At 37.2% G+C, this 15,727-nt stretch overlaps 1 protein-coding gene across 1 annotated transcript in view; it reads left to right on the forward strand.

The window, feature by feature from the left end:
• Positions 1–15,727, forward strand: part of LOC103516465 (DE-cadherin) — a gene marked incomplete at its 5' end in the record, with an annotated part of 35,473 nt that overhangs the window by 807 nt on the left and 18,939 nt on the right. The window contains one exon of the mRNA XM_026828858.1: positions 3,349–3,498. Within this exon, the coding sequence (XP_026684659.1) occupies positions 3,349–3,498 (150 nt within the window). The remainder of the gene's footprint in view (positions 1–3,348; positions 3,499–15,727) is intronic.

A 15,727-nucleotide genomic window follows, 5' to 3' on the forward strand; every position in this document is an offset into this window, starting at 1 on the left:
TCTCTTTAGTTTTTTTTTTTTTTTTTTTCCTTTCTATGTTGAGAATGCCTTCGGATTTTATCCAGATGGGATAATGTTTGTTCTCGCAACGGCTTGATTTCTCCTATCCTGTGTTTCTTCTCTCTTCAATTTCGGGACCTTATCAGTTACAGTTCCCTCTATCGAACCTCTAAAAAGAGTTTGTAGAAATGTTTTCACAAAACTCTTGTGAAACCAAAGTAGAATCTTAATACTGCCCAATCTCCTCCCCATTGGGACACCCTGTAAATCTGTTTACAAATGAAATAATAATAATGAAAAGCATGTTGTATTTTTTGTACCTGTGTTTTACCGGTGTACCCGACTATTAATGTCGCACGCGGTACTTGGTGGTTAAAAAAGCGTGTTCTTACTGCGCTTTTGTGAGATATCTCTTTAACTAAGCTTTAAGCAAGCTTCTGCTAATAAAGATGTCGAGTTAAGTAAAATGTAAAAGCGTGGAGAAAAAAGCTGAAAAGTTGAGTGCGCGTCGGTGTATGTGACGCACATAGCAAGGCCTTGACCGATTTTGATGAAATTTTTTTGTGGTTGTTGAGAAGAGTACTGAGGGTGACATAGGCTATTTAAGTTTGTCATATTCTATACCGATTCAAAATGGCAGCACCTCAAAGTTATGACTCTTATGCCACGCTGATCCCGTACAAAGGACGGGTCAACCACTAATACAAAGTTTGAGGGTTCGGCACTTCTCGTCTACCGTGCAACCAGGGTGAAGAACAGTAGAGTAGGAGGGGGAGAGATGAATACTTGAATAGGAAGTGGGGAAGGAGTAGGGGACTATGGGATGAAGGGGGAAGTGTACGTGTTGACAAAAAAAAAAAATAATAATAATAATTAGGTCAAAAGTTCTAGGGAAGGTTTGATGGCCACCCTGTGCAACAAAGTTATGAAGTTTGTATGTGTTTGTTGTACAAGTTTTGTATCATGTTAGAACAAGAGAGACATGTTGAACTGTCACTATCGATATGAAGAGGAACAGCTGGGAGAGAGAGTGTCTTTAGCAATGTCCATTACACGGTCTCACATATGCCATATCTAGCAATCCAATCGTCACAGGTAACATACCTCACACATATGTACATACTTCTTCAGATCTGTCATCTTCAGCTTCAGTTCGTTCACCCAATCTTATCCCTCCTTGGCGACAGAGTTGAATTGGTCACGGGAAAAGCAATTAAGCTCTCTCGGCGGTTAACAAGCGTCACCAAATCCCAAACTGATGATTCTACGATGACTGTTGAAAACTTCATACGGATGGTGTTTTGAGCCTCACACATATGTACATACTTCTTCAGATCTGTCATCTTCAGCTTCAGTTCGTTCACCCAATCTTACCCCCTCCTTGGCGACAGAGTTGAATTGGTCACGGGAAAAGCAATTAGGCTCTCTCGGCGGTTAACAAGCGTCACCAAATCCCAAACTGATGATTCTACGATGACTGTTGAAAACTTCATACGGATGGTGTTTTGATTCACTTCTGATGCGTGCTTATCACTGAATAATATTGTAATGGTCACTAATGACCTGAAGAATTATATTGTGCGTGTATTGCAGGCACCATCAGCTCTTCATAAACTTAAGTAAGTCTTTATTGACGCATTGCTCTTCAGATTACGTGAATCTGTGAGGCAGTCTGAAAACGGGTCAGCATTTCATTCGACCTGCTGGCATAATACTCGATTTTCGTTTAAAGGCCTTTTTTCAAGTATTTGAAAACCTTTGGAGAAGACGTTTTCAATACTTCTAATTCCTCATGAAGGTATGAAACATGAAGGATAGGCGACGTTTTAACGGTACCTAAAGTGTGCATTATGATATCATTACCGGCGATGTTTCGATTTCCTCAACATACACTTCCTATATCACAAAGAAAACTGTGTTGAAAGTCAAAAACATCAGCTGAAGAATAGCTACATGAGGATATTTATTTAATCAGTTCATTTTAATTAGAGAAGAGAAGCCGTTTTCAATACTTCTAATTCCTCATGAACGTATGAAATATGAAGGATAGGCGACATTTTAACGGTACCTAAGGTGTGCATTATGATATCATTACCGGCGATATTTGGATTTCCTCAACATACATTTCCTATATCACAAAGAAAACAGTGTTGAAAGTCAAAAACATCAGCTGAAGAATAGCTACATGAGGATATGAAATCACAAGTGCAATGACTTCTAATAGTGTACTCAGAAGTTACCTGCAACTTATCAGCGAGAGAGGAGACCATCAAGGAAACAATTATTTTAATTTTTCTAAACTGGAGAAAGAATAATAAAATGACCGCGAAACAGTAGGCAACCAGGCAACTATAGCAAGTAGTGGTTTTGTCGAATGTTGGGGGGCGTCCAATTATTATGCCAAGAGGAAGCCACATTGTCAAGTTTTATTTACCTATTTGTAGCTACCAACGCAACGTGTACCTAACGCAGCGTTTCTAACAAAACGAGTCCCTTTGCCCTCTTGTTGCAACTTGGGCTGTTCTCGGTACATACTATTTGTCTAAATTTTCGAATGAGTAGTGTGTAGTTGTGTACAAAGGAATCCTTCGTGAAATAGGGCCTGATCTTCATCCTCCTTGATACAACTTAACTCAATCTATCAGACAGACATACGAGTGAAATTCTCTCGCACTCAATTTCGCCTTCATGTTTTCAAACGGCAAGAAATCCGTTCTGGCAGAAAGCAATTGTCAAGTTTAACCCAGACACAATCCTAATTATATGTAGGTATTATACACTGGGGGCTAAGCTACTGTAATTTATAATGGCGGTACAACTGATACAGATTTATGTGTACTATTTACCTATTTTTTGCTACCAACGCAACGTGTACCTAACGCAGCGTTTCTAACAAAGCGAGTCCCTTTTGCCCTCTTGTTGCAACTTGGGCTGTTCTCAGTACATACTATTTGTCTAAATTTTCGAATGAGTAATGTGTACAAAGGAATCCTTCGTGGAATAGGGCCTGATCTTCATCCTCCTTGATACAACTTAACTCAATCTACCAGACAGACATACGAGGCTACTGTAATTTATAATGGTGGTACAACTGATACAGATTTATGTGTACTATTTACTTATTTGTAGGTAGCTACTATGTATTTACCAACGCAACGTGTACCTAACGCAGCGTTTCTAACAAAACGAGTCCCTCTTGTTGCAACTTGGGCTGTTCTCGGTACATACTATTTGTCTAAATTTTCGAATGAGTAGTGTGTACAAAGGAATCCTTCGTGGAATAGGGCCTGATCTTCATCCTCCTTGATACAACTTAACTCAATCTACCAGACAGACATACGAGTTCAGGCGCTGGACAGAGACGATCCGGAGAGAGAGAAGGAGATCTACATTACGGTGATAGCTGAAGACAATGGCACCCCCCAACTATCAGACGCGTGTACAATGAAGATAACAGTGGAGGATATCAACGACAATGAGCCCATGTTCGATAGAGTGGTAAGTATACGAGCTAAGTTGACCTTGGGAATACGTCTATTTGAAGATCATTGAGGAAAAAAATCATAAACCATTTAAAATATATATTTAAATCAAGAAAGAAGATGTATTTTTTTTATTATTATTAAGAAAGCAATACTAATGAAGGATTCCCCAAGGAAAAGAACCGAGGCGGGGGGGTAATTATTTAATTTGATTTCCAGAAAGCTTTTCTTTGTCTTCTTATCCATCAGTAGCAATTAAAGCGTTTCGGAACTTGAGAGACTGGGAGGGAGAAAACCTTAATGCAACAACTTTCCGTAAAACTTGCTTAAACAAACAATAGGGTGAGAAAGAGGTTGAGAATGTGAAAGAGGTACTTATGAAGGGAGAGAGAAGTACTTATGAAGGGAAGAGAGAGAAGTACCTATGAAGGGAGAAGAGAAGTACCTATGAAGGGAGAAGAGAAGTACTTATGAGGGGAGAAGAGAAGTACTTATGAAGGAAGGAGAGAGGTACTTATGAAGGGAGGAGAGAGAAGTACTTATGAAGGGAGGAGAGAGAAGTACTTATGAAGGGAGGAGAGGGAAGTACTTATGAAGGGAGGAGAGAGAAGTACTTATGAAGGGAGGAGAGAGAAGTACTTATGAGGGGAGGAGAGAGAAGTACTTATGAAGGGAGGAGAGAGAAGTACTTATGAAGGGAGGAGAGAGGTACTTATGAAGGGAGGAGAGAGAAGTACTTATGAAGGGAGGAGAGAGAAGTACTTATGAAGGGAGGAGAGAGAAGTACTTATGAGGGGAGAAGAGAAGTACTTATGAAGGAAGGAGAGAGGTACTTATGAAGGGAGGAGAGAGAAGTACTTATGAAAATTCCAAAAATGGACTCTAAATTGACTTCTTATCAAAGCTTATTCTCTCTATAAGGCATATCGACGAGAAATATCATACTGTTTACACACCATCAGAATATACTGTCACATACTTTACTGGGCAAACACGACTCATAATAAATGACTAATACCCCTAATAAGACTCTTATCTTATCAGGCAAGTCACATATGTCAGAAAATATCAATATGAGGCGCAGGGTAGTGCGATAGGCCAAGTTCCAGCCTAAACAGCAAGTATGGTTCTTTCACCCGAATGTTTTGTTGGGTATCAAATCAAATTATCAATAGTAATAATGGCAAAAAACTTTGTTGCTGTTCGCAGAAAAACAACATTAACCCCCAAATCATCTCTATTTCATAAGTTGCTTTCAGCAATTAACGAGAAAATACTATTGCTCTGTGATGTCGTAAAATTCCGTCAAATGTGGAAAAGTATGGACTCTTTTTTTTATATGACTCACATTTTTCTGTGGACTCTTTTTTGCCCACGTTGTGTTTAGGGGCATAATGATACAATGATAGTCCTAATGACATGTGTGTAAACAATAATATGTTAGCCCTTTGATACACTAACACTACTTCATCTAAATTCTAACTGATACTCTAACGCTATTTCATATAACTGAGTTATACTCGAACACACATTCGCAGGCGATCACTTGGTGTTGACTATTTCGGGATAAATTCAGCCTCGTGAGGACAAGAGGATGTGGTTGAAATGACAACCCTTTCTTTTGGTACCTCTTGATTTCAGGCTGGCCACTCACATTCAGTTTTGCATAAACAGTTATGCCTGCCGGGCAAAATGAACTTGTGTGGCAGAAAAAGTTCTCAGTTTTCAAAACTGTGACTGAACAAGAGTGCCCGGCCCGTCGGCCCTAGAACAAAGATCCTATTAGCTCAGAAACTTCTCGCATAGGGTTAATTCTTATCTTTAGCGTTATATGAGTAGCGGGTGGTACAATGCTTATCATTTCTCAATTTTCAAAACTGTGACTGAACAAGAGTGCCCGGCCCGTCGGCCCTAGAAGAAAGATCCTATTAGCTCAGAAACTTCTCGCATAGGGTTAATTCTTATCTTTAGCGTTATATGAGTAGCGGGTGGTACAATGCTTATCATATTCTATTAGCGTTGTGTATTCTGTCTCAATTTGTTTTCACTTCGAAATCATTGAGTACACAGTAGGTATAGGGTATATCCATAACATTTTTATCAATATGATTATGGAAGAAATACAGTATGTCCCACAAGCCAAACATACAATTGGCTTCAAATAACATTTTTGATGCTTTAGAACAGGGATCACCAACTGAAGGAAAGAGAGAGAAATACTTCTGAAGGGAGGAGAGAAGTACTTATGAAGGAAGGAGAGAGGTACTTATGAAGGGAGAGAGAAGTACTTATGAAGGGAGGAGAGAGAAGTACTTATGAAGGAAGGAGAGAGAAATACTTGTGAAGGGAGGAGAGAGAAGTACTTATGAAGGAAAGAGAGAGAAGTACTTATGAAGCGAGGAGAGAGAAGTACTTATGAAGCGAGGAGAGAGAAGTACTTATGAGGGGAGGAGAGAGAAGTACTTATGAAGGGAGGAGAGAGAAGTACTTCTGAAGGGAGGAGAGAGAAGTACTTATGAAGGGAGGAGAGAGAAGTACTTCTGAAGGAGTATGAGAAAAATGTTTTGTAAAAGAGCAGATGAGGGAAGAAAAAAAGTCTATAGGTGATGGATGAGAAAGTGGGAAAATCGAGGGATAGAATGTGAAGGAGAAGAAGTGATCGCAAAAAAAGTGAAAGAGAAATTCAAAAGAGAAAGAGTGCGAAAGTGATTCATCCTGAGAATGAAAGTTAAAATAGAGGTTGGGAAATTTATTTTTATTTACATTTGAGCCTTGCACAGTGCTTACTTGCAATTTTGTGCTCTTTATTTCGCCCAAACTATGAATTTTAGACTGGAAAATCCTGGACTGTGGTGAGGTGAGGTAGGGTAGAGACTGCACTGTTATCCCTAGTAAGAAACTACCCTGCAAGTACAGATTACATGACCTAGGTTAACCTCAAACCTGAAAAAAGAGAAAGAGAAATTAAAAAGAGAAAGAGTGCGAAAGTGATTCATCCTGAGAATGAAAGTTAAAATAGAGATTGGAGGTTGGGAATTTTATTTTTATTTACATTCCGACGGAGGAGAGAAGTACTTATGAAGGAAAGAGAGAGAAGTACTTATGAAGGGAGAAGAGAAGTACTTATGAAGGAAGGAGAGAGGTACTTATGAAGGGAGAGAGAAGTACTTATGAACGGAGGAGAGAGAAGTACTTATGAACGGAGGAGAGAGAAGTACTTATGAAGGGAGGAGAGAGAAGTACTTATGAAGGGAGGAGAGAGAAGTACTTATGAAGGGAGGAGAGAGAAGTACTTATGAAGGGAGGAGAGAGAAGTACCTATGAAGGGAGGAGAGAGAAGTACTTATGAAGGGAGGAGAGAGAAGTACCTATGAAGGGAGGAGAGAGAAGTACTTCTGAAGGAGTAGGAGAAAAATGTTTTGTAAAAGAGCAGATGAGGGAAGAAAAAAAGTCTATAGGTGATGGATGAGAAAGTGGGAAAATCGAGGGATAGAATTTGAAGGAGAAGAAGTGATCGCAAAAAAAGAGAAAGAGAAATTCAAAAGAGAAAGAGTGCGAAAGTGATTCATCCTGAGAATGAAAGTTAAAATAGAGATTGGAGGTTGGGAATTTTATTTTTATTTACATTTGAGCCTTGCACAGTGCTTACTTGCAATTTTGTGCTCTTTATTTCGCCCAAATTATGAATTTCAGACTGGAAAATCCTGGACTGTGGTGAGGTAGGGTAGAGACTGCACTGTTATCCCTAGTAAGAAACTACCCTGCAAGTACAGATTACATGACCTAGGTTAACCTCAAACCCCTTTTGTATTTGATCATTATTTTGTACCTCTCCTTTAAAATTTCAATCTTCATCTTCAACCTCTTCCAATTGCAGAGTATTTAACATCATTTCGTTCTATCAAGTTAAGGAGAAGATGATTTTCCAACAGAGCAACAAAGAAGTATTTCGCACTCCTCCGACATTTGAAGAAGAAAATATTTCTGAATAAAAAGAATTTCGACAAGGAAATTATTTATTTTATAACGTTTTTCTTTTCAATCTTCAACCTCTTCCAATTACAGAGTATTTAACATCATTTCGTTCTACCAAGTTAAGAAGATGATTTTCCAACACAACAACAAAGAAGTGTTTCGCACTCCTCCGACATTTGAAGAAGAAAATATTTCTGAATAAAAAGAATTTCGACAAGGAAATTATTTATTTTATAACGTTTTTCTATTGTACATAAAAATTCTCAATGCCTGATGTTATAGGTATAGAAAGCTTGCATATAATCCAACCATTTACCTGCATGAATGCATGACCAATGTATTCATTTTCAAATGACATTTGTCCGTAGGTTGGGTCATAATTCAATTGGCAGACAGCATCAATACCTTTTGATTCTTAAGAGAGGGAATCTAAAATTCTCAACCATGATAGAAGAATGAGGCCAGCTGTAGTGTAAAAGGAAGCCCTAGAGAAGGTGAAATAAGAATAACAGAAACTCTTTTCTTTCTGAAGGCGTTCTTTCTGCTTTTCCTTCAATACGTTCTCCTCCTTCATTGCCATTTCAGAAGAAAAATGAAACTCGGAATTTTCGGTTTTTCAAAATGTAAATAGAAAAGAAGTTCCTTCTTTCTCTCAACAGTAGAAGAATTCCAAAGTTTTTACTGAATTTCATTTCTTCAGCGCAACTTTGAATTAATTGAGTATAAAAAATATAAAAGACTTTTAATTGTAATTTTATGAATAAACTTTAAATTAATTTAATTAATTTATTTTCAAGTTTTTTCAAAAGAAGGACGACGTTTTATTTTACTTCTCTGTAACAGAGAAATATGTTAGGTTCTTCCCTCCCCATCTCTGCTCTAATCTATTTGTTAATAGAATAATAAAATCAGCTTTAGTTCAGCACTTCCTCGACACTTATCGGACCTTTCATTCCAAATAATGAAGTATTTTTCTATTTGTTAATAGAATAATAAAATCAGCTTTAGTTCAGCACTTCCTCGACACTTATCGGACCTTTCATTCCAAATAATGAAGTATTCTAATATTTCTAATTGAACTTTTTTGGGCCATCATTCCAATATTGTGAACAACTGAACACGGTTCACACAGATCTTGTGTCCTAATAAAAAGTTATCTTGTCTCTTGTTTCAGATTCAGTCGACGACATCCTCCCTAACGATCCAGGATAATCACAAACCCTTTTTCGACAAATGTCTGAGCTACAAACCCACAGTGAAGGAAGCACAACCCAAAGATACAGAAGTGATACAGGTAAGAGGGTAGGACTTACATGCTAAGATCCTATAGTCAGAGACTAAGTGCAGAACAAGGGATACAAGCCTCCGGAAACAAACAGCCTTGATGCAAAATATACAACTGCACTATTTTTATATGTACCTAATAGATATCCTAAGATCCTATAGTCAGAGACTTAAGTGCAGAACAAGGGATACAAGCCTCCGGAAACAAACGGCCTTGATGCAAAATATACAACTGCACTATTTTTATATGTACCTAATACAGTGCAGAACAAGGGATACAAGCCTCCGGAAACAAACAGCCTTGATGCAAAATATACAACTGCACTATTTTTATATGTACCTAATAGAAAGTAAAATAATTAGACTTCAGGCTTTCAGGCAGTATTTACATATTTAGGGAATGTGGTTCAAGATAGTCAAATACTTACTTTACTGTCATCCGCAAAAGTGTGAAATGACGAAATTTTCACTTTTTCACCTCGATGTTGCCTCGGTAAAAGCTTTGAGCTTTGAAAGTGCAGAACAAGGGATACAAGCCTCCGGAAACAAACGGCCTTGATGCAAAATATACAACTGCACTATTTTTATATGTACCTAATAGAAAGTAAAATAATTAGACTTCAGGTAGTATTTACATATTTAAAGAATGTGGTTCAAGATAGTCAAATACTTATCTACTTTACTGTCATCCGCAAAAGTGTGAAATGACGAAATTTTCACTTTTTCACCTCGATGTTGCCTCGGTAAAAGCTTTGAGCTTTGACGAGCGAGCTTTAGGTAGCTCGCGAGAGGTTTTCTGGTAGCTCGCCGACAGTCGTACAATTTGAGAGTAACTCTTAAAAAGGTAGCTCACCAAGGGTCTCTTTAGCTCTTAGTCATCTAAGGTTGTGCTCTTTATTTCGCCCAAACTATGAATTTCAGACTGGAAAATCCTGGACTGTGGTGTGGTGAGGTGAGGTAGAGACTGCACTGTTATCCCTAGTAAGAAACTACCCTGCAAGTACAGATTACATGACCTAGGTTAACCTCAAACCCCTTTTGTATTATCACCAACCCATCGATCGCGAGCGAGCTTTAGGTAGCTCGCGAGAGGTTTTCTGGTAGCTCGCCGACAGTCGTACAATTTGAGAGTATGAGCGAGCTTTAGGTAGCTCGCGAGAGGTTTCCTGGTAGCTCGCCGACAGTCGTACAATTTGAGAGTAACTCTTAAAAAGGTAGCTCACCAAGGGTCTCTTTAGCTCTTAGTCATCTAAGTAGCTCGCGACCCATAAAAGGTTGGTGACCCGTGCTTTAGAAGTACAGTAGGTGTGTCCCAAATGCCAAAAATTCAATTGCTTTCAACGATTCAATGTGACGCTGTGATTATTGTTTTGATTATCGAGTCTTTGATAACATTCATTCCTATATTACCTACATACATACTTACATAGCTATATATTGTACATCTCTTTCAATTACAGAGTATTTAACATCATTTCGTTCTATCAAGTTAAGGAGAAGATGATTTTCCAACAGAACAACAAAGAAGTATTTCGCACTCCTCCGACATTTGAAGAAGAAAATATTTCTGAATAAAAAGGATTTCGACAAAGAAATTATTTATTTTATAACGTTTTTCGTTTCTGTCGAATTCAAAATATTTATTGTGCGAATTTTGTTCGTCAGAGCAGAGAGTAGAATCTTCCAATTACAGAGTTTTTAACATCATTTCGTTTTACCAAGTTAAGAAGATGATTTTCCAACACAACAACAAAGAAGTGTTTCGCACTCCTCCGACATTTGAAGAAGAAAATTTCTGAATAAAAAGAATTTCGACAAGGAAATTATTTATTTTATAACGTTTTTCGTTTCTGTCGAATTCAAAATATTTATTGTGCGAATTTTGTTCGTCAGAGCAGAGAGTAGGTAGAAGAGAGGGAATCTAAAATTCTCAACCATGATAGAAGAATGAGGCCAGCTGTAGTGTAAAAGGAAGCCCTAGAGAAGGTGAAATAAGAATAACAGAAACTCTTTTCTTTCTAAAGGCGTTCTTTCTGCTTTTCCTTCAATACGTTCTCCTCCTTCATTGCCATTTCAGAAGAAAAATGAAACTCGGAATTTTCGGTTTTTCAAAATGTAAATAGAAAAGAAGTTCCTTCTTTCTCTCAACAGTAGAAGAATTCCAAAGTTTTTACTGAATTTCATTTCTTCAGCGCAACTTTGAATTAATTGAGTATAAAAAATATAAAAGACTTTTAATTGTAATTTTATGAATAAACTTTAAATTAATTTAATTAATTTATTTTCAAGTTTTTTCAAAAGAAGGACGACGTTTTATTTTACTTCTCTGTAACAGAGAAATATGTTAGGTTCTTCCCTCCCCATCTCTGCTCTATTTCTATTTGTTAATAGAATAATAAAATCAGCTTTAGTTCAGCACTTCCTCGACACTTATCGGACCTTTCATTCCAAATAATGAAGTATTCTAATATTTCTAATTGAACTTTTTTGGGCCATCATTCCAATATTGTGAACAACTGAACACGGTTCACACAGATCTTGTGTCCTAATAAAAAGTTATCTTGTCTCTTGTTTCAGATTCAGTCGACGACATCCTCCCTAACGATCCAGGATAATCACAAACCCTTTTTCGACAAATGTCTGAGCTACAAACCCACAGTGAAGGAAGCACAACCCAAAGATACAGAAGTGATACAGGTAAGAGGGTAGGACTTACATCCTAAGATCCTATAGTCAGAGACTAAGTGCAGAACAAGGGATACAAGCCTCCGGAAACAAACGGCCTTGATGCAAAATATACAACTGCACTATTTTTATATGTACCTAATAGAAAGTAAAATAATTAGACTTCAGGTAGTATTTACATATTTAAAGAATGTGGTTCAAGATAGTCAAATACTTATCTACTTTACTGTCATCCGCAAAAGTGTGAAATGACGAAATTTTCACTTTTTCACCTCGATGTTGCCTCGGTAAAAGCTTTGAGCTTTGACCTAAGCTAACAAATGCTATAAAGCATTATAAAGATGTCGAGTTAAGTAAAATGTAAAAGCGTGGAGAAAAAAGCTGAAAAGTTGAGTGCGCGTCGGTGTATGTGACGCACATAGCAAGGTATGTACAAATAGCACATGATAAATAGTCTGGGATTAGTGCAAGATAAATGTATATTATCATTCTAAGTACGCCTATTTGTTTTGTGTTTTGCTAACCTTAAGTCCTACCGTGGATACATCCCTCAGGTATTAACCTCACTGGTCTATTTGGCCTTTCATTGGTGCATGTTTCATTTGACACTATTTGCATGTGAAATAGAGGCTAATTTTATGTCCTTTGGTGAGCATGCTTTCCTTTTTATTTGTATGTGAAATTTAGGTCCTTTATTGGATGTTATTGTGGTATGTACCTACATTTTTTGTCACCGCTAAATTAGGTGAAAATTCAGTGCTTGGCAGATGACCGAAAAATCTGATGAGACCATCGAATTATTAGCATGAAGTTCATGTGAAATTTAGGTCCTTTATTGGATGTCATTGTGGTATGTACCTACATTTTTTGTCACCGCTAAATTAGGTGAAAATCCAGTGCTTGGCAGATGACCGAAAAATCTGATGAGACCATCGAATTATTAGCATGAAGTTTTTTTTTCGATAATTTTTACTTGGAACTTTTTTCAGACTTTTCAAGTTTTCAGGAGTTTGTACATAACTTTGTAGAGTTTCTAATCATTATTATTTATTTCTAAACCTAAAGTCGTATTTGTAACTAATATTTCTTCCAACTCTTCTTCCAGACTTTTCAGTTTTCAGGAGTTTGCACATAACTTTGTAGAGTTTCTAATCATTATTATTTATTTCTAAACCTAAAGTCGTATTTGTAACTAATATTTCTTCCAACTCTTCTTCTTTTGTCTTTTTGACACTCTTGCTCTACTTTCGCGTGCACTACTCATCACTCGTTATATTTTCATCTGTTAGAACACGGCAGTGGGGAATAAACTTTTACTTCAGTGCATGCCAAATGAAAACCTGACTTATGTAAGTGCTTGACAAAGTTTCCGAACACATTTGTACCGGGTCCTTTAGAATCCTAATATAGTGATTATACCCTGTAGAGAACGTTCCGTAGTCTTCACACACGACTTTTGTCCCTGTCAAATTATTATAGACTTTGCCTAAAACATTGTTTGGCATTCTAATAAATGCCTAGGGTAATTGTGAAATGGGATTAACTTCACGAATTGCCTGTTCAATTTTGGTCACATTAGGCATTCTATAGAATGTCGGTAACATATACATATTCTCATTTATGTAAACCCTGCAGCCAATGGGCGAGCGGTAAAATAATCGCTCTTCAATTATTTTCTTTTTTTTTCAAAAGGGCTTTGGCCTTTGATTGAAAAGTTAATTCCGTATTAAACACCCTGTATAAATGTGTAACGAAACAATCTTGGTGCGAAACTTTCCTATTATTTTAATTAGAAATGTTCCAAGAGCCAAAAGTCTGTCGTAAACTTTGTCCTATTTCCTGCTTTTTTTCTTCCTTTATCTGTTTTCTGTATTTCCTATTTATTCTCTTTAATGTCGCTTTTTCTCGCTCTTAATTGTCCTCACAACTGTTGTTAGTCTGAATTTTTTTTTCATGCTATCTAAGTATATTCGAAGTAGGTAGGTACCCCTAAGCCCTCTTCCTAAGGGTGGATTTCACCAACCTCCTTTTTAGCGCCTAACAGCCAGCCTATTAGCTTAACAGCCTGTACAAATCAGATGGAAATTATCAGGCAGTTTTAATTTTCATTTATTAATAATACAAATAGACACAGAAAGTAACAAATCAACAGAACATAAACATTCATATAAATGATATGCCCATCCGTAAAAGTAATGCTTCTGCCACGGATGGGATGTTCTTGATATCTTTCTAGGAACTGAACAAATATTGGTGGAATTCACCCGTATCTCTGTAAATTTTTTAATTAAAATATTGTACAATTCCTCTTTACACCCACTGTATTTTTAATAGGTGCATAGCTGACCTTCGCTATGTTTACATTGTTTACGTAGGTGTAGGATTTATTATCTGCAACTGTGACATTAGAGTAGCTAGAAAGGTATTTTGTGTTTTCAAGTAGTCAACGGAGCTATATTATGTAAACAATGGTTTTTATACCGATTATTTCCCTAACAAACATCTTAGTTGGGGGAAAAGGGAGGTTGAAAAGTGAAGCAGAAGCAGGGAGGGAGAATAGAGTACCTATTACTTAAATCTAGGAATGTTTGTAGTTTGTAGCTACTTTTACATTTCGTATTTAGAGTTCTCACTTCGCTCTTAATTGTCCTCACAACTGTTGTTAGTCTGAATTTTTTTCATGCTATCTAAGTATATTCGAAGTAGGTAGGTACCCCTAAGCCCTAGCTTCCTAAGGGTGGGTTTCACCAACCTCCTTCTTAGCGCCTAACAGCCAGCCTATTAGCTTAATAGCCTGTACAAATCAGATGGAAATTATCAGGCAGTTTTAATTTTCATTTATTAATAATACCTACAAATAGACACAGAAAGTAACAAATCAACAGAACATAAACATTCATATAAATGATATGCCCATCCGTACAAGTAATGCTTCTGCCACGGATGGGATGTTCTTGATATCTTTCTAGGAACTGAACAAATATTGGTGAAATTCACTCGTATCTCTGTACAATTGTAATTAAAATATTGTACAATTCCTCTTTACACCCACTGTATTTTTAATAGGTGCATAGCTGACCTTTGCTATGTTTACATTGTTTACGTAGGTGTAGGATTTATTATCTGCAACTGTGACATTAGAGTAGTTAGAAAGGTATTTTGTGTTTTCAAGTAGTCAACGGAGCTATATTATGTAAATAAGAAATGTTTTTATACCGATTATTTCCCTAACAAACATCTTACACATACTTAGTTGGGGGGAAGGGAGGTTGAAAAGTGAAGCATAAGGAGGGAGGGAGAATAGAGTACCTATTACTTAAATCTAGGAATGTTTGTAGTTTGTAGCTACTTTTACATTTCGTATTTAGAGTTCTCACACCTCTGCTCATGAAATATAGTTTGTATACCTGCTCATGGAATCCAAGCACGTATAGAAGACTGTGATTTTCTTAAGATGCATGCTATGTTTTTTATTCAGCGATTTTCCCCCGTAGTTCTTACATTGTATTGCTTTTCCACGCTATTTCCCCACACTGACTCTTACCTACATACTTACGTTTAACGTACGGATAAAAATTCCCTCATCATCTGAGGGTATTTTCTTACAGTTTATTAATCCCCGCGTTGAAAGGAGGTAAAAATCCCTCGTGCCTTTAAAAATTACCTCCTTCCCTCCCATTCTTCCCATGCATCCTCTTGTACACGTTCTATTGATGTACATTTAAGGATTAACCTTTTCTTTCTACACAAAATATTGAACTGTGTCATATTAAAAGTGCCGCAAAAAAACGTTTTAGTGGGGCTAAACGGGACCTTTTTGACGTCCGTCCTTTTTCGTTCGTCTATGTTTATTGAACTGAAACAACTGAACGTCCCACTCTCTGATAGATGGCATCCTCCTGTACACGTTCTATTGATGTACATTTAAGGATTAACCTTTTCTTTTTACACAAAATATTGAACTGTGTCATATTAAAAGTGCCGCAAAAAAACGTTTTAGTGGGCCTAAACGGGACCTTTTTGACGTCCGTCCTTTTTCGTTCGTCTATGTTTATTGAACTGAAACAACTGAACGTCCCACTCTCTGATAGATTTCTTCCCATGTTACTCGATTATTTGCCCCGAAGATAGTAAGATTGATTACATCTCGTGCCATCAATCTAGATCCTTCATTTCACTCTATGTGTTTCTTCTTTCCTTCTCGTCCTCTTCCCATTCACTTCCCCTCTTTCCCTCCCAATTCCTCTTCCTTCCTTTCCCCTCGTCCCTATCTATTAACATTAGCACCGAAATTTGTTCAA

This window comes from Diaphorina citri, unplaced genomic scaffold (genome assembly GCF_000475195.1).
Source record: "Diaphorina citri unplaced genomic scaffold, Diaci psyllid genome assembly version 1.1 scaffold1575, whole genome shotgun sequence".
Lineage (NCBI taxonomy): Eukaryota > Metazoa > Arthropoda > Insecta > Hemiptera > Psyllidae > Diaphorina > Diaphorina citri.